Below are 20,077 nucleotides of genomic sequence, written 5' to 3' on the forward strand. Positions count from 1 at the left end.
GAGCAAAGAAAAAATGCTTTAAGAAACATGCAATATTAACTTGGTTCCATTTTAAGTCATGTATAACTTAGATCTTTTTGGAGTTCCTTTATGAAACTATAAAATGGATATACATCATTTACATCAGTTTAATTTTCATTTGTGTTTGACGTGACATTCTGCCACCAGAAACAAGCATGTGAATCATTTTTGTGTTTATTAGATACATGGTGGACCAACTATGTAAATCCATCTAGGAATCTGAAGGGGTTAAATAAATATCTTTTTGGAAGATAAATCTGAGCTTGAGAGAACAGTAAGGTATTGGGATAAAATTTCAGGCAGAGAGCACCACCTGGTGGTAATAAGGAGAATGTGAGCCTTCTGTCCTTGGAGTATTTGCCATGGTAAGTAAGTGCTATCTTTGTCAAAAAATTACATTCTTATTTGTAATAATCATTGATTCAGATTTCTAAAAATAATTTTCTGCCACACGATTATGGCATTCCTTCATTAAAACTGCTGTCAAAACCTTCAGGCTGGCCAGGCACAGTGGCTCACACCTGTAATTCCAGCACTTTGGGGGGCTGAAGTGAGAGAATTGTTTGAGGACAGGAGTTCAACACCAGCCTGGGCAACCGAATGAGACCCAGTCTACAAAAAATGAAAATATTAGCCAGACAGGGTGGCACATGCCTATAGTCCCATCTACTCCAGAGGCTGAGGTGGGAGGATCACTTGAGCCCAGGAAGACAAGGCTGCAGTGAGCTATGATCATGCTACTGCACTCCCAGTCTGGGTGGCAGTGAGACTCTAAAAATAAAAATTAAAAACCTGCTGGTTAACCAAATAATTGTCTGTGTCCTAAAGAATTGAAGTCTGTGCTCCTTGTCGTTTCAAATGTAGGCCCCATGTATCTCTAGAAAATCAGTTAGTGTCGTTTCACTTGTTTATTGCATCCTCTAATTTTTATGTCACCCTTATTTTATGTGGTAAATTTCTGCCAAGTGGAGAATGGAGAAGGAAATATTTCTGGTTTTTCCGTAAGTTTTTGGCAGGTTTCATATGAGTCATTTTTTTCCTGGGTAAAAATTATGAAGAAGAATGTGATAATTTTTCAGAGGGATTATTAGGATGTGTAAATCCAGCAGGGGATGGGAGATTCTGTAACAGTTTTGAATTAAAATTCATATTTGAGATTTTTTTGTTGCAATAAGCATCTTTATTATTTGGCAACCTTGAAACGAGATGCTTCAGTAGTTGGGTAAAGTAGGGACATCAGCCTAAGGGGAAAGAATCCTATTAAGTTAATGCAAATGCATATTTTATAGGCCTGGGGTTGGCAGGAGGATAAACACAGTTTCAATTACAGGTTGAGCCATGGCAAGCATGCCATATCTATCTTTTCTCCTAATAGGAAAACTGAATACAGGCCACCACTAAAAAAGTGGTGAATACAGCCCCATCACCACTAAAACATCCCTTGGGTGAGGACTGTTTATGTAAGGTCCTAGGTCAAATAGAATATGAGATGGCTTTGCACTCCTGGGATTTTTCTTAATATAAGTAACAGTCTTATAACATCTGCGTTTCAACACTCATATTAACAGACAGTGTAAAAAAATTGTACAGTGCACAAATGCCCACATATTATATAATTCTGTTTATATTAAATATCCAGAATTGGCAATCCATAGAGATAAAAAGTAGATAGTTGCCAGGGAGGGGAGGGAAGAGTTCAGAGAAAATGAGTCGTGCCTGCTAGTGGGTTTGGGATTTCTTCTGGAGTAATGAAAATGTTCTGGAATTAGATAGTAGTAATCATTGCACAAATATGTGAATATACTAAAAACCACTGTATTGTACACTTTAAAAATTTAAGCAACTACGACAAAAAGCTGACACATGGAGGAATGAGCAGAGTCAATAAACAGGTGATCATGGTAAAAATTCTTTCACTTATGTTCTAGCAGAAATGTTGTCTGATAATTAATATTGTAGTTTATGCCTTGAATGTTGTAATTTGTACTTTATTGCCCTGTTCCTGACTTTCACAGGGCCACGATGGGCCTCCTGGAACATTGGTGTGTTCATCTGCATTCGATGTGCTGGAATCCACAGGAATCTGGGGGTGCACATATCCAGGGTAAAATCAGTTAACCTCGACCAGTGGACTCAAGAACAGATTCAGGTACTTAGCCCGAGTGAGTCAGCTGCTCCCATATATCCATGTAAAAGGAATTCCAGATGAATTCCAGTCAAACCAGGCACAAAGGTGAAGATAAAAGAAAATTTAGTTGTTAAACACTTATGTCAAATTCTTGTACCTTAACATAAATTTTTATTCTTTCTATTTTTTTTTCTATTTTTATTCTTTCTATTTAAGATACAGTTATTCTACCTATATTTTACCTCCTTAAAAACAGAAATAGTCTATGGTCTAGGATTCCATGGGTCCATGAAAGTATTAAGAGGGATCTTTGGGTGATTTTCTAAGGCTCTTAACATTTGCAGGTCTAAAATTTATAGTTTCAAATATTAACTTTTGGTCGGGCATGGTGGCTCATGCCTGTAATCCCAGCATTTTGTAAGGCTGAGGTGGGAGGATCGCTTGAACCCAGGAGTTCAAGACCAGCCTGGGCAACAGAGTGAGACATGTATCTCTACAAATAATAAAGAATTTAAAAATTAGCTGGGCCTGGTGGTACGTGCCTGTAATCCCAGCAGTTTGGGAGGCTGAGGTGGGAGGATTGCTTGAGCCCAGAAGTTGAGGCTGCAGTTAGCCATGATGATGCCATTGCACTCTAGCCTGAGCAATAGAGTGAGACCCTGTCTCCAAAAAAGAAAAAAACTTTTTTAAAAAACCTCCAAATCATAGACTTACAGAAATTTGTTGTTAAAATGCATGCATGAATCTTGTTTGCTGTTAGCTTGGTGGGCTTGGAGTGAGACACCTAAGTTAATGAGTCTGGCTGGCCTAAGAGCTGTATCTGGATATAGCTTCATTATTCTTTATTCTCTTCCTAAATTGAAATGCATTAATTTTAATTTTTTCTTTCTTGGGAGAAAAGGGAAGGCCCCCCCCCAAAAAAAAAAAATCCAGTTGCTAAAGTTGGTAATGGAAATAAGAGATTACTCTTAACCAGAAAATGGCTTTAGAAATTGCTTTAGACTGTATTTATAGGTGTATTAAAGGTCTAAAAGGGTGAGTTACATTTTTCAGTTACACTTTACTCTGTCTTAGGAAGGAAATTATGTGCTGTGGAGATATTTGGGAATTTGGAGATTTAGAAAGCTCTTGGGATTTATTCCTCACAAGTGTTAAGGGGTCTACTTAAAAGCCTAATGGGAAACACATTTATTAGAATTGATTAATTAATAGTATAAACTCAGAATGGTAACACTGATCATTGCCTGCCAAGTAGACATTTTAATTGGTAGCTGTGTATCTAAGACTTTCAAATAAGATCTTGAATTATTCCTGAGTTAAATGTATCTTGGCACACAAATCTTTCAGTAAAAGGAACCTACAGAGTAGGGGGAAAGGCAGCTTGGGGCAAATGGCTGGGAATTCCTAGTAGGGTGGAGAGAATCATGAATTGGAAATCAGAATACACAAGTTTAAATCTTGGTTCTGATACTCTCTAAGTTGGTTCTTCAATTGTACAGTAGTGGAATTAGGTGAGAAGTTTTTCAGTTCTTTCTTGATCTGACATTCCATGTTTCTACATTCTCTTTGGTCACAGTGCATGCAAGAGATGGGAAATGGAAAGGCAAACCGACTTTATGAAGCCTATCTTCCTGAGACCTTTCGGCGACCCCAGATAGACCCGTATCTTTTCTGGTGCAACTTAGAAGGCTGAGTGGTATTTTGATGTTTGGGGAGAGTCAAACAAGACTCAAGTCCTGTACTGTAACTGGGTCATCTCTATGTGGATTAGTCAGTGTCCCTGCTCACCCTCTGTCCTGCAACCAAAATGTACAAAGACCACATGTATTTGCTAATGTCAGAATTGTCATATAGTGTCACTTGAGGAAGACTCACTCTGGAATTAAGACTGCAGTGATTTCACTGTCAATTCTTCCTTAAAGTTACATCTCCACTAGTTTATTTTGGATCTCTGGAACTATTGTTTCATAAAAAGAGTAGTTTACTGTGCTCTGTTAACCCTGGCAGTCAGCAAAACTGCCATTCATTTTTATCATCTTTTTATCTCTTGGGTGAAAGAATTAACTGTTGTTTACCAGTTTATCAATAACCAGTGACTTTCTTCCACCATCCGCTCAACAGAGGATAGCACCTGGGACACAAAACCAAATCCCTTAGAGGCAGTGCTTCTCAAAATGTAGTTTGTAGATCATCTTGTTAAGGTTTTATTTATTTATTAATGGCTGCATATGGAACCTGTTAAATGCAGATTTGGGGCCTTGCAGAAGACCCACTGGTCAGAATCTGATAGTGGGGCACAAGAGTTTATGTTTTTAAAGGGCACTTATGTGCCTTTGTTTGAGGTCTATTGAACTAAGTGCTTTAAAATAGACATTTGACTGTTTTACCTATATTCTAGAATAGCCACAGACACCTCTAATGTCAATATGCAGGTTAATTCCACTTGCTGCTGTCATCACTCTGAAGGGAAATCATAGGAAGTAATGATTCCCTGCTCTAACTGTGAAGGAGGCATTTTAAGGTTTTGGTCAGAGAAATTGCATATAAAGAGGCAGGAGCCATGTGGCAAGAGGGAAGGAGAAGAACAATGCTCCATGGAACACAAATTGACCTTTTATATTCTTACCATTTGAGGGGATTCATCCTTAATAAGCTTTTTGCAGAGCTGTCGAAGGATTTATTCGAGATAAATATGAGAAGAAGAAGTACATGGACCGAAGTCTGGACATTAATGCCTTTAGGGTTAGTTATAAATCTTTCAAGTTTTGTCCATAATAAGTAATTTACTTATTAAATCAGGCCAGAGAACACTTTGAAGAACTGCTACCAAAACACTCCAAAACTGTCTTTTAAAAAATGCAAAAGTAGATCAGGTATGGTGCCTCATCCCTTAATCCCAGCACTTCGGGAGGCTGAGGAGGGAGGATTGCTTGAGCCCTGGAGTTTAAGACCAGCCTGGGCAACAAAGCAAGACACCCATCTCTATAAAAATTTTAAAAATTAGCTAGGCATGGTGTGTACTACACCTGTAGTAACCAGCTATTTGGGAGGCTGAGGCAGAAGGATCACGTGAGCCAGGGAGGTTGAGGCTGCAGTAAGCTGTGATTGTACCACTTCACTCCAGCCTAGGCAACAGAGTTTGATCCTGTCTCAAAATAAATTTTAAAACAAAAGTAAAAAGTACCAGTTACTGAGTCAAGACCATGAAATATCATGGAACAAATTTCTGCCTCAGGGATATGCAGGGGAAACTATCAGTGAATTCTTTGCCTTAATCTGTAGTTAGAAGGTGTTAGTGATGATTCCCGGTTTGGAATTATTTTTTGAGATGGGCATGTTACATATACTAGATCAAATATGATAATATGTGTGTATGTGTACTACAGATATATCTATCTACATAGATATATACACATATATGTACTGTTTTTTCTGTAAATGAAATCAACAAAAGTAGGTGTAATTACATCACCAGAGTTTCCTTCAGTTTGACCAATGTCTATTTCCAGCATTACCTGCTGATAACCAGTGTGTTGGTGGACTGTTTGCCAATGGGGGGACCCTTATTCCTGAGAAGGGTTTCAGAGGGAGACTGACTACCAGTTGCCAAGTACACTTTCCATCCTAGGCATGTTTAGAATCTCCAGCATACTATACGATAACTAGGACAAATATAACACACAGGGGGAAAGACAGCATGGTTTCTGGAAGAAGAAAATAGGCCTAACTAATGACAACTAATAGGGAACCAATAGATATAACTATTTTGACCTTTAAATAACCTTTGACAAGATTCTACAGAAAACTCTCTTAGGAATAATTGGCCATTTCTCTTGTCACAGAAGTATTGAGAGTAAGGGATTCTCCAGTTCTAGCCCAGGTCCTACCTATCTGTCATCTATTCTAGTTATATGATAATGATATAATAGCCAGTGAAATTTGCATGGGGCTCTAAGACCTTCTGAGTAATTAAAAGTTAAGCTAATTGGAATCTGCTTCAGATTGATCTTATGAAGCTGTGTGAAAGGGGCATTAGCTGGTGGGTGATTTTCAACACAGGCAAGTGTAAGGTAATACATGTAGTTAGGAAAACATGATTCCTTCTCAATTTAGTATGAAGGACTCTTACCTCACAGTTATCCAGAAAAGGGACTTGTCAGTATCATAACTGTGACAAGAAAGAATTAACGTAGTGTGCAGCTACAGCTTGGATGGCATCATCAAAAACAGTTTGGAACCCAAGCATACACATTTCCTTTTATTTGTAGAAAACTGTGGTCTGTCTGTCCAGCACTGTTCCTTGTGCCTGAAGATATGAACTCAGATGAGGTCAGAAAAGGGTAACTGAGATAATCCAGATGATGAAGGAGTAGAGTTGCTGTTTGTACACAGCTATTGTAGAAACAACAGCTCTGCCCTCAGGCGTTCATGATTATGTTGCTGGTATACTGTACCCATGAAAGCAAGCCCGGTTACTGGATGTTTTTCTTAGGAATGAAATACCTCCCATTTACCAAAAAGCTATTTCATACTTTGTTATTTAATGTACTTAGATTTTTTTCATATTCTTGTGAAGATTTTTATGCCAATAATTAATGTTTGCTAAGTGAAGACATTTAATATCAAATGAGAAGAAACTGGCTTTGTTAAAAACTATTCTCTTTTTAATGGACAGATAAAACATTTTTAACTTAAACATCTGCATTAAAGACATAAACTGTATATGAAAAAGATAACTACATGTATTGATTATAAAGTTATTTTAGAGAAAATATGAAAATTAAGTGAAAAAAGCCATGCATACTCTCACTCTCTTTGCTAATAATTATCTTCTTGTTATGTCCCCTTTTTTTCTATGTAGTTTCTTTTTGGAGGTGTAATTATAATACAGTTACGTAGGTTTCTCTCACTTTCATTCCACTTAATATTTCTATGCTGCTTATATGGTATTTATAATTTTTAATTGTTGCATCACCTTTCAGTGAGTAGCTAAATCACTGAAAGCAATAGTTTATTTTGCCATTCCCCTTCTGTGGCATAAATATAGTTATTTAAGGTTTTTTTAGCATGAATAATTCCAGGCTGAACTTCTTGGTGCATTTAACCTTTTTCATATTTTGGACTATTTTCTTAAAATACATTACAAGATATTGTATCATATAGTCAAAAGGATTTCAACATTTGTCTCTTCCTAGTTTTGCTAATATACTTTCCAGAAGTTGCACCATTTTACTCTGTCTTCTCAGCATGTATAAAAGTATTCGTTTCACATCATCCCTCCCAATATTATATAAAGATCTTTCTCCCTGCATAAAATGCATTTTAAATTGCATTTTTTAATCTCTGGCAAGACCAAACATGTTTTTCATATTTATGCTATACTCTGTATTCTTAAAATAACCTTAAGAATACAGAGTATAGCATAAATATGAAAATAACCTTAAGAATACAGAGTATAGCATAAATATGAAAAACATGTTTGGTGGTTTTGTTTTACATTTAGATGTTTATTTGATTTTAAGACTTTAGTTTATGTTCTTCTAATCTGTAAACTTGAAATTAAGGTTTATTTTCTGACTGTTAAAAAAGGAGATGAATATTGAGAGGATCCATCATTGAATTTATGATATCACAAAGGACGTAAGCTGAGTAAGATGCATATGAACTTATTCACTGGTATACCAAGATCAGTCAGGGGAGACCTCTCAAAGCATGGGCAAATTAAATTTGGGGCACAGATGGGCAGCATACTGGTAAAATGTTTTAACCTCTGTACATAGCCTTGACTGCAAATATCAAGAGTCATGAGTGGGTTAGGAGGGCGGGTGCCTAAGATGCATTGAGGCTAATTTGGAAGAGGTCAACTCTCATGCTCCACACCAAGACACCGTCCCCAAAGCTTGTCAGACACCTGCATCAGAATCAACAGGGATTTGGGGTATCCTTTTTGGACACTTGAAATTACAATTTATCGAACTATTAGTCACCTTGGGCCCTGTGTTCTTTGTCTTGTTTTGTTAAATCATTATAGAAAGAAAAAGATGACAAGTGGAAAAGAGGGAGTGAACCAGTTCCAGAAAAAAAATTGGAACCCGTTGTTTTTGAGAAGGTGAAAATGGTAAGTTGGAAAGTATTTGCACTGTATGAACAGCCTCAGGTATGTGTATATTTGTGAAAGGGAGAGTAAGAGGCCTTGTGGTAAGTACCATTGCACCATCACACCTGGGACTAAAGGATTCTGCATCTGGATTGGATCGCCTGTTGACATCTCTGTTTCTTTCCCATTACCTGTTGTTGCCTAAATCTGTTCTGTAAGAGCTTCTTTTTAGGGCCAGATGGGAGCTTGGGAAATGCATCTGTTCCATCTAAGCAAGAGGCACAGTCTAAGCCAGAATGCCAAGGCTGTGGGACACCTTCTGAACAGATGCTATTTCCACATTAGTCCTTCTATTGTCAGAACAGTCCAGAAGTCAGGCCATACTAGTCCATTTTACATGATCCCTTCTTATATTCTTGCTTTGTCATATTGAAACAGACACCTTTCTTTTTCCACAGGACATATTATGCCTGTAGTAGTAGAATCTCTAATATAAAAACTTGGAATCTTGGGAGAGAGAACTTTACTTACTATTGCTTAAGGAAAAATCTTTTATCATCGTTCTGAATCACATTGTCTGTGGACACAGTCACTAGTGATATTGGCAGAGTGAATTAGGTAATCTTTAAACCGACCTCCCTTTTGGTGTTACAGTAAAGGTTTTCTAACCACTGGGAGATGTGTTGGCTCTTGGCTCTTGTACCATCAGATATCTACCTTTATTCTTGGCTTTTCCTGGGACCAAAACAATTGCTTCTGTTGGATCCCCTGTTCTGCGGTTGTCTTGGTTTCAGAAAGATCTGTCTCTTCAGGAAGCCAGACAATCACGGGCAATATCTTTGTTTTTCACTTTAGGTTTGATTTATGTACTTCTGCCTCCTGACTTGATTCTTTCACCTGACACTTCCTGAGTTTCGTTTCCTCAGTAACTCTCTTTGAATAACAGCAGCCCTACCCACAAGAAAACCGTGGCTTTACAGTGGAGATGGGAGACAAAGAGTTTAAAAACACCTGCTTATTTCTTTCTATAACATATTTTCACCTTAGCCACAGAAAAAAGAAGACCCACAGCTACCTCGGAAAAGCTCCCCGAAATCCACAGCACCTGTCATGGATTTGTTGGGCCTTGGTAAGAGTTGGACTTTTCAGCTTCCATGTTCTTACACGTTTTGATGAATTCTCAGTGACCCTGGAAGATAGGTAGAGATGGGCTTCTCCACTTTTGTCTTCATGGCTAAGACTGTTCTCTCACATTCTTCCTGGTATGTTTCACATCTAAGCAGTTGCTCTAAGGAAGTGTTTACTGTGACACTTTTCAGAGCGACAGTGTGGTGTAGTGGTTTAGAGCATGGCCTTTGGAGCCAGTGTCCCGCTGTTACTTACTGTCTGTGTGACCTTGGGTAGTTGACTTAACCTCAGATTGTTGCTTTCCTAATCTGTGCAGTGAAAACGAGTCTCTACTTCAAAGGTGGCATTGGAAGGGTTAAATGAGATAATGCCTCTAAAGCTCTTGGCCCCATGCCTGGCACATACTGAGCCCTCCATAAATGTTAGCAGTTTTGCTAAACAGCACCTTTGAGCCTCATGTCACTTACCTGTACTCCACTCCCTGCCCCGATTCCTTTCATTTTTCAGATGCAGACTGTTTCTGAGATGGCCTGTGGTCATTTTTCTCCAAATCTTTGAAATCCTGAACTAGTGATTCTGCCCTTTCAGAAAGCAAGCCTATTGTCTACCTTTCACAGCACTGATGGTTGCACTCTGTTTCCATCCACTTCTGCTGATTTAGGTTATTGGCTGCTTAGGCTTCTAATTTCTGTACCTTTCCTTGCTCTCTGAAAATGAACCCTCCATACCTTGCCCTTCAAATAGCCAGAAGGGAGCCAGCCCCCCACTGAGGTGCTGAAGTAACCTTCAGGCCTAGGTTTCTGCTGCCCTGTGCCTGATAACTGGGCTACAGGCTTCCCCAGAGCACTCTGGGAATGGTGGGGGAAGCTTCTTTTGAGAAGCCCCATCCACGCTAGTTGGTTCCAAAAGTCTAGATTTCTAGGTCCATGAGCTTATGGGCCACCTTTGCTTTATGTCTAGAATAGAAGGAAGGCATGGGCTTAATAAGCAGTGCTGCATCTTAACCTCGATCTCTCTTTCTAGATGCTCCTGTGGCCTGCTCCATTGCAAATAGTAAGACCAGCAATACTCTAGAGAAGGATTTAGATCTGTTGGCCTCTGTTCCCTCCCCTTCTTCAGGTTCCAGAAAGGTGAGTCTTACAGGCTTCTTAGGATTAAAGAACATTCTGAAATGAGTGATTTCAGTATCTTAATCACGGAACCAAGTCATACTTCCTTGGTGGGGTTGAACTTTGGTTTTCTTGATTCTTCATTCTTCCCTTAACATTGTATCATTTCTGTCATAGTCTTAAGATTCTAAGATTGTTGTTCATGCCATTTTGTCTCCTGCTCAAAAAGAGTGGGCCCTTTGAATTGCCTCTATGGAGTGTGTGATATTGTGAAGGCTGATACTTGAGGCTAGCTCCTCGGCCTGAGTTACTGCCAATTGTAGGTAGGAAAGACTTGAAACTTTTAATGGCCACCAGTTGTGAAATGCCTGCTATGTCTCAGGCACAGTGTGGGGTGGTTTTTGTATATTATTTTGTATATTTCATTAATAATTTCACATCTTCACCACAAACCTGCAAAGTAGGAATTTTACAGATGTGGAAACATGAGTTCATAAAAGTTATGTGACTAGCCTCTGGTTATACTGCTAAATGGCTCCACTGGGATCGAAACTCAGTTCCTCTGCTGCATCATTTGTGGGTTGTTTTGTGTGTTTGTTTCTACCAAATCACATGTTTTGGTGAAAGGGAAGAACTGTAACAGAGCTTAACTATCAGGAGTTTTCAGATATTTGAATGGTAAAAATGTCAGGAAGCTATTAACTTGAGTCATGAATTCTTATTGCAGATGTTAGGAGCGCAGAGAGGGAAGGGAGATCCTTAAGGAGACCCCCATCAGAACCATTTCAATTCTCCCCCTGACCTCTTTGCCCTAAGGTTGTAGGTTCCATGCCAACTGCAGGGAGTGCCGGCTCTGTTCCTGAAAATCTGAACCTGTTTCCAGAGCCAGGGAGCAAATCAGAAGAAATAGGCAAGAAACAGCTCTCTAAAGACTCCATTCTTTCACTGTATGGATCCCAGACGCCTCAGATGCCTACTCAAGGTAGATTTCATGGGTGTCATGGCCATGTACCAGGTAGAGACATGAGGGCTTCCGTGCAGGAATTGCTTATTGTGACAGTTGCTTTGGGGGCCAGGATGTCATACACCAAACAAACCTGAACATGACCAAAGTATCAGCAGATGGAAATTATGTAACCCAGAGTCATACTTCTGTGGAGTCTGGGGTCACACTTCTGTGAAGTCTAACTCAAGGTCTGGATCTGGACCCTAAAAGGAAAGTGGCTAGGTCAGCAGCCCGTTGGTAAGCCATAGCAGGTCTTGTAGAGATTTTAACTTCTTTGCTGTGTAAAAGAGCATTGTGAGTTGAGCAATCCTGAGAATTCCAGCTGGAACGGGGTAGCCAGGAAGACTTTGGGCTGACTGTATGTTTTTTCCTCTTTAACAGACCTGTATGTGTGTTTTCTTGGCAGCAATGTTCATGGCCCCCGCTCAGATGGCATATCCCACAGCCTACCCCAGCTTTCCGGGGGTTACACCTCCTAACAGCATAATGGGGAGCATGATGCCCCCACCAGTAGGCATGGTAGCTCAGCCAGGAGCTTCTGGGATGGTTGCCCCCATGGCCATGCCTGCAGGATATATGGGTGGCATGCAGGCATCAATGATGGGTGTGCCAAATGGCATGATGACCACCCAGCAGGCTGGCTACATGGCAGGCATGGCAGCTATGCCCCAGACTGTGTATGGGGTCCAGCCAGCTCAGCAACTGCAGTGGAACCTTACTCAGGTAAGCTACCCCATTTTACTTGTGGCAAGAGTTTTGAGCTTCCTGAAGGTTGTCTCACTTTGTATGTCTTTGCTATCCTTTGAATTATTTCCATGTAGAAGAGATAATACCAGAGACATTGTTAGGTTTGCCTTTTTTTTTTTTTTCTAGAAGGCCTGTCTAAAGTCAGACTTTCTGAGGAGTTCTGGGTTCCTGTAGAATAAGGGCAACTGCCTAAATCTGAATCTCTCCACACATTCTCAAAAGCAAAAACAAACACATAAACCCTATACAAACAATGAATGCAGATATTCTCATAGCAGTCTCAGCAGGCAGAATACTACAAGGTTCAAATGGCGTGGCAAGGGGCATATAAATGCCAAATCTAGCAGAGCCAGCATCACAGAGGAGACTATAAAAAGGAAAGAGGGAGCAGGGGCCTAGCAGTAACAGCACAGATAAAGTAACCCCCCAGAAGGAAAAGGACCTACCCTCGTCAGAGACATACTGAAAACGGGTCTGAGATGTGGTAGGTTAGAACTCTGTTTACTTGGAGGATCAAAAATAAGAGACTTAGATATATGGGAGTATTGGTAGTAACCTTAGGAAAGCATTGCTTCTTGGGGAGATGGGCATGACTTAAAAGGAGGAGGTACCCTTAGGAAGACCTGGTGGTGAAGGGAAAGAAAGATCTGAGAAATGAAAACGAGAATCACAAAATCAGATATACAGCTTCCTCCCTCTTCCAAAATAACCACTTTACTATCAAAAGATGATGCTCCTAATCTAAGAAATTTAGTAAGCCTCCCCAAACCCTTACACCTATCAATGCTGATTGAGAAAAAAATAAGACCTTACAAAATAACCCAAACATGGCAGCTGACATTTGTGCAAAACTGCAAGAAGAAAATAGAAAATGAAAATCAAAACATTTCACATAATGAATATTCTCCCTCAAAAAACAGTCATGAAGCAAGAGAAAATTGTTACACAGTCTATCAACCTGAATTAAATGTCCTTAAACAAATGTTTGCAGGTAAGACCAAACACCTTAAATCAGAAATTCAACAACTTAGAGCCAAAATGGATGAAAAAACTGAACGTGTGAAATGAAAGTTTACTGAACTCGGAAAAGAAATTGAAGAAAAAACCAAAATTATCATATAAAGACTGAATTACAAGTTAACCAAAGAACAATAGATTGAGCTGAAAATATATTTGGCATTGAGGAAAGGCATGAAACAGCTAAGAGAATGAAAACTAAATATAGAAAGAAGCAAAAAGAATCAGACAAATTAATATGGAAGTTAAGCAAAGAAAACCTAACATACTTGTATTTGGAGATGTCCAAAGAAATAAAAACAAAATAAATAAAACATGAGACAGACTTAATGTATTTCAAACTATAACACAAGAAAGCTTTCTAGAAATAAAAGACTTGGATATAGTAAGGAAAGAGTTCACTGTGTATCTGGGAAAATTGACCCAGAACAGTCAACTCTGAAACATATCCCAGTAAACCTACAGACTTTAAAGAACATTAAAAATGTTTAGGGCTCCAGCCTTTTCCATGCCTCCTACCCACAAAAAATCTGTCACTTACACCAAATAAAAAATACCCAGGTTGACACCAGACTTCCAAATAGCAAAATACAAAAACAACAACAAGGGGAGTAGTAGTTTAAAGACACTCAAGTATATGCAAGACAAGACAAGCATTTTACAGCCAACCCCGCCAACTACCCTTAAGGTATCAAGGCTGTAAAAAATAAATATGAAAGAACTCAGGGAATATCACACTTACAAGACTTTCCTGGGGAATCTAACAGAAGATAAGCTTCATCCATCTAAGAGATGACTGGGGTCATTTTCATTTTTGGCAAAAGAACTGATGGTGAGGCCGGGCACGGTGGCTCACGCCTGTAATCCCAGCACTTTGAGAGGCCGAGGTAGGTGGATCACGAGGTCAAGAGATCGAGACCATCCTGGTCAACATGGTGAAACCCTGTCTCTACTAAAAATACAAAAAATTAGCTGGGCACGGTGGCGCGTGCCTGTAATCCCAGCTACTCAGGAGGCTGAGGCAGGAGAATTGCCTGAACCCAGGAGGCGGAGGTTTTGGTGAGTGGAGATCGCACCTTTGCACTCCAGCCTGGGTAACAAGAGCGAAACTCCATCTCAAAAAAAAAAAAAAAGAACTGATGGTGAGAATTGAATGTTTAATTGAGAATCTAAGACTAAAACAAAGGTGATGACAAGGGTTGCAGGATATATATTATATTCTGGCAAACAAATACAACTAAAAAATGGAAGGAGAAGGGAGAAAAGTTGAATAATAAATACTGTATAGGAAGTAAGTAGAAGTCAAATGATGTGATAAGCTGACAAACCAAATCATGGAAGCTTGAATAAGGAAAAAGGAGACCAAGGACATTGCTAAAAGTATTAATATAAAAGTAATCAGTAGAACAAACATGTGAAATGTTCTGAATACCAAGAGAGTTTTTTTTTTTTTGAGATGGAGTCTCACTCTGTCACCCAGGCTGGGGTGCAGTGGCAGAATCTTGGCTCACTGCCACCTCTGCCTTCTAGGATCAAGTGATTCTCCTGCCTCAGCCTCCTGAGTAGCTGGGATTACAGGCACCCGCCACCATGCCCAGTTAATTTTTTTGTATTTTCAGTAGAGACAGGGTTTCACCATGTTGGCCAGGCTAGTCTTGAACTCCTGACCTCAGGTAATCCACCCGCCTTGACCTCCCAAAGTGCTGGGATTACAGGCATGAGCCACTGCGCCCAGCTGACAATTTGTAAAAACAGACTACAAAGTGCAGCAAATACAATAAACACAGTAAAAATATAATATGATAGAATTGAGACCAAACATACCAGTCATATCAGTAGGCAACTCTTCTATCAAAAGAAAATGATGTTCAAATTGGTTTACAAAGCAACACTAGTTTTGTAGTAGGTACAAAGCAATACGAAGCGATTTAATGTGAAAACCAGGAGACAAGCAAAGGATTACCAGAGAGGTGGTGCATGTGTACTGCACATGTACATGCATATGCTATCTTTATCAGCTTAGTATCAATGTTATACTTGATTTAGAAAAAGTATTTTTATGTTTTTCTTTCTCTGTAGTCTGGAATAATTTATGTAGTATTGGTCTTTGAAGGTTTTGTAGAATTTCCACACAATTTCCATTGTTTGGCCTTATGGCTTTCTTTTGTAGCAAATCTTTGATAGTTTTCTGTTTTTTCTATGGAAGTTAATTTTGGAAAAATGTATTTACTTAGATTTTCCATTTCACCAAGGTTTTCAAATTTATCAAAAGTTATGCCAAGCAGCCTCATTAATTTTCTCAAATAACCAGGATTTTGATGTATTGGTGCAACATTTTTCGTTTTCTACCTCAATTTCTGGTGTATCTTTAGTATTTCTTTCCATATGCTTGCTATGGGTTTACCTTGTTATTTTCTGGCTTTCACAGTGGAGACTTACATTCACTTATTTTCATTGTTTCATTTTTATTTGTATAGGTAGTGGAATGCTGTAAGTCTGATGGGAATATGTCAGAGTGGCACATGAGCCAACTTCCAGTGGCTCTGACTGGCCAAATGAGACAATTTGAACATCAAAAAGAGTAACAACACTAATGGATTATGACACATTGAATGGAAAAAAATAACCATGAGTCCATGGTTATATTTTTAAAAACCAAGTGTGGAATGGAGGGAGGAAAATCCTTCTTTACAGAAGAATGATAGTAATTATAAAAAGAACAAGGGATTCACACATTTGCAAAGAAATGCCCTTCAGATTATTTATTAATTATAATGAAAAAAATATATAGCCACTACCTTAGCCAAATGATCAAACATAAAATTACTGACAATGGAACAAATTAATATCATATGCTTCCTGATATTTTGTACTAAGAAAGACATCACATCACCTCCATAGAATCTTGTCAAAAGTATTTAACCTGGATCCAATTACAAAAAAACATGAGATGAATCCACATTGAGGGATATGCTACAGAATAACTGTCCTGGGTTCTTAAAACTGTCAGTGTCAGGAAGAAATGCAAGGAAGTAGTAGGGAAACTGTTCTGGATTAAAGGAAATCTGAAACTGAAATGCCATGTATTAAGGAGTGTATTAATGTTAGAATTCTTAAGTGTGTTCATTGTTCTGTGATTCTATTAAAGCGTTCATTCTTATGAGGTGCCTCCTGACTTAGGAGTGTAATGTCATGACAGCTGCAGCTTTTTTTTTTCTTTTGATATCTGCAACTTTTGATGCTCATCAAAAAACATAAGTATTTTTTTGTAGGAAGGGAGAGAAAATATGGCAAATGTTAACAGTTGGTGAATTTCAGGAAGAAGATATATAGGTTTTATTGTACTATTCTTTAAACTTTTATGTAAGTTTGAAATTTACTTTAAAAGTTGGTACAAGAAAATAATACTTTCTCCTAAAGAAAAAGAGTTTATATAGAAAATGCACTAGGCTCAGGAAATTCAAGGCATTTTTCTCAATAAAGTATTTTTCTGTTCACTGCTATGGGCCTTTCAATTGAATTCATGAAGGACCTCCGCCCATCCTCCCGCTTGCCTCAGGCCTTATTCCACTGACTTTCTCCCAGCTCCTTCCCATCTCATACGCTGAAGATACAGGGTGGTAGTCTTTCTCCCCTACCCTGCCTTTGTTCATTCTCAACAGTCCAGTTCCTTTTGTTCCCCCTTCTGCAAACTAGCGAGCCTGTTCATGCGCTTTCCCTGACACTGACGGTAATAGCTGTGCTGAAGATGAGGCGGGAGCATTGGGGAGGGGGCTTTTCTTTCAGCTTTTAGGGTTGGCCAGGCAAGTTAACAATAGGCCACTTCTATTTAGGATGAGGGACTGGAAAAGAAAAAGAGAGGAACTCGTGCTGATTTTCTGTCGATTGGATCCAGATGCCAGGATGCCTTCTTTCCCTCCCTGAGCATTAGTCTCCATCAACTGGCACTCCTGAAAAGTCGTTCATGTACATGGTCTTGAAATGATCTGACTGCTAAGGTCCAGGGTTTACTATCCATAACAGAGTTTCCCTTTGTCTCATTCTCCCCATCCTGGCAGAGAAAGAGAGTCCTACCCTGCCTTTTGCACTAATTGGCAGAATGCCCACAGCCTGGTCTGAAAGTCTCCTCTCTCCGTTTCAGATGACCCAGCAGATGGCTGGGATGAACTTCTATGGAGCCAACGGCATGATGAACTATGGACAGTCAATGAGTGGCGGAAATGGACAGGCAGCAAATCAGACTCTGAGTCCTCAGATGTGGAAATAAAAACAAACACCTGTATGGCTGCCAGGCTGCCATTCTCTTCAGCCCTCGCCCTCCCCTTTCCACAACCCTGACCCCCATCCTCTTTTCCTACCTCTCTGTTTGGTTTAGACATTGCTCAATAAGTCATTTGGGGTTTGGCAGTCTGCCCAGCCACTTCCCAAACATGAAGACCTCTCTGTTGCTTTATGTTGTACATGCCCCATAGCCATCCCCTCGTCCTCCCCAGTCCTCTCCTGGCACCAGCACCTTAGAAGTTGTTGGCAGAAGGCACTTAAACTGTGGGAGAAATGTGCATACCTTTGAGTACCTTCCCTCAAGGTTAAAGCTCCTATCAGACTCTCAGAAGGGTCCGTAGGTGTTACGTATTAGCCAAAGAGGGGAAAGCTTAGAGGTCCTTCTATATGTGTTAATAAGCTGTTTCTAAGTTTTTAAATTTGAAGAGGAGACATCATGTTCTCATGATTTATGGGAATGAAGCAAGTACCGAAATCAATATATTAAATACTCCCTGGGTCCTGGGTCAGTTTGACCCTAGCCCTGGGGTGAGGCAAGCCCCCTCCTGTGAGGATGAGCAAAAATATTACTCTCTTCGCCCTGAGTTGCTTTCCGGATCTGGGGCTTCAGGACTTGCTGCTTCAGTCAGCCTTTATTAGCACCAAAGACTTTGTGAAGATCCCACACACAGACACACGTCCCTTCCCGCCTCCCACCTACCTTCAATAAGATCTGGCTCCATGGCTGGAGGACCAAGCCTATAGTGGGAATGCAGAGCTTAACGTGTACTGCTTGTGTGTGCGCGTGTGTGTTTGTGTGCGTGTATGGGTGTGTGTTCCGCCTCCCACCCTCTCCCCATCTGCTCTGGGTATTTTTGTTTTTGTTTAGTTTTAGGTTTACAACAGAGAGGAGTTAATTTATCAGCAGCCTAAAACTGTTGTGTTTTTCTTATGGTTTAAAAAAAAAAATGCCATGTCATTGATAACTCCCTTTCTCCTTTCCCTTCTCCCAGTCTGCAGATCACCCTCTCATGCCTGTGTATCCAGGGTGCTCTGTTTCCCCACCTTTCCCAGGTGTATGAGGCAGAGGGCCGGAACAGCGTTCCCCTCAGTCATTGTTCACCCCACTTGAAAATTCAGACAAGAAAACTTTGCTTACAAGATTTCACGTGTGGGAACCACAGTTCCTGGCTGCCTTTCTCCTGTGTATGTGTAAATTCCTTAATAAATATTGCAGGGAAGGACTGTTTGCTTGGCCATTACTATGTGTCACTATTGGAGGAGGGTGCGTTACACTCAGGTTTTCTGTTTTCCAAAGGCAATTCTTTCATTTCCTGTATTTTAGAAAATTCTGTACTTCTCATACCCAAGGGTGAGGCCCAGGCTCCAGCAATCAGAAAGGAGGCCTCTCTCCACTGGCGTCTAGAGCTGAGCTGAGGGAACTCCGGAGATCGGCACCTGCCAGAGTCACAGATCATCAGAGCAGCATGCCTCCTGCCCCACAGATGGAGAAACTGAGACTCGGAGAAAGGACATGGTTGGCCAGATGTCCACTAGAGAACCCTGGGCAGAGCCGGCAGTAGCCTCCAAGTGTCTGGATTTCCAGCCCCTTGTTCTTTCGCTATAGTATGGCAATTAACTAGCGAGCTGAAATTTCTCTTGTCCAAGAGAGCAGTAGCTTTGGCTGGTAAAGGTAATTCAACCCTCTCTGAGCTATTGGAACTGGGCCTTCCGAATCTGTGTCAGGAATTAGAAACAGAACATTCAGTCCTGGGGGCAGTGTGAAATACACAAGGCAGAGACCTTCTTTCGTCTGTTTCCTTCTTCCTCTGACTCCCTTTCTGCTCTCAACAAATGTGATCTTTGGACCCTTCCTCCCTGCTTTTCTTTGAGTACACCCTTTAAGTCCTTAAAGATGTAAGTGGGAGGACAGTGCAGTGGCTAAGAAAGTCGGCTCTGGATCAGGCCTCCAGTGTTCCTGTCCCTTCCTACGCTGGAATCGAGCAAGCTACTGAACTCCTGTGTCTCTGGGTAAAACGGAGACGATGGTAATACTTAAAGAAGCAGTTCCTGTGATGTATTTAGCACACTATTGTGCACTTAGTAAGCACTCAGATATAAGCAAGTATTACGTGCCAGATCTGTGTTAGGCAGTAGCTCATTTGACAAACATTTAGTAAGTATCAGTAATACGCCAAACACTTTTAGGCTCTAGAGACAAAGCAGTGAATAAAAACTCTTCGTTTTCATGGGATAGTGTGGAAGGAGAAATGGACAATAAACAAATAGATTTAATTCAGACAGTGTAAGACAAAGTAAGGGAGAGAGTGAATATGGGCCCACTTGGATGGAGTGGTCAGGAGAAGGTTACATTTGGACTGAGACCTGAATAAGCTGCCAGTCCATAGAGATCTGGAAAGAGTTGGAAATAGTTTGACTGGGGGCATCAATTTGGGAGTCATGAGGGTACAGGTGTTATGGAATGTCACTTGAGAAAATAGAAGAGAACTGATCCTTGGAACCCATCAGCACTTAGAGTTTGGGAAGGATAAATATGAAAAATA

General features: G+C 40.1%; 1 protein-coding gene across 6 annotated transcripts in view; it reads left to right on the forward strand.

Moving 5' to 3' along the window:
* The window catches only part of SMAP2 (small ArfGAP2), a 49,088-nt gene extending 29,768 nt beyond the window's left edge, over positions 1 to 19,320 (forward strand). For 4 of the 6 annotated variants that reach the window (XM_012439106.2, XM_012439107.2, XM_064372212.1 and 1 more), the window contains 9 exons: positions 2,037 to 2,170; positions 3,726 to 3,811; positions 4,813 to 4,891; positions 8,181 to 8,267; positions 9,294 to 9,375; positions 10,398 to 10,504; positions 11,300 to 11,465; positions 11,896 to 12,212; positions 17,395 to 18,758. In XM_012439106.2, coding sequence (XP_012294529.1) covers positions 2,037 to 2,170; positions 3,726 to 3,811; positions 4,813 to 4,891; positions 8,181 to 8,267; positions 9,294 to 9,375; positions 10,398 to 10,504; positions 11,300 to 11,465; positions 11,896 to 12,212; positions 17,395 to 17,520 — 1,184 coding nt within the window. In that variant the 3' untranslated portion in view covers positions 17,521 to 18,758. Of the gene's footprint in view, positions 1 to 28; positions 387 to 2,036; positions 2,171 to 3,725; positions 3,812 to 4,812; positions 4,892 to 8,180; positions 8,268 to 9,293; positions 9,376 to 10,397; positions 10,505 to 11,299; positions 11,466 to 11,895; positions 12,213 to 17,394; positions 18,759 to 18,858 lie in introns of those variants that run through there. The other 2 variants (XR_002478808.2, XM_021672118.2) reach the window with 2 other exon arrangements.
* Positions 19,321 to 20,077: the final 757 nt, after the last annotated feature.

Source organism: Aotus nancymaae, unplaced genomic scaffold (assembly GCF_030222135.1).
Source record: "Aotus nancymaae isolate 86718 unplaced genomic scaffold, 86718_ANA_hifiasm-v0.15.2.pri h1tg000007l, whole genome shotgun sequence".
In the NCBI taxonomy this organism is placed as follows: Eukaryota; Metazoa; Chordata; class Mammalia; order Primates; family Aotidae; genus Aotus; species Aotus nancymaae.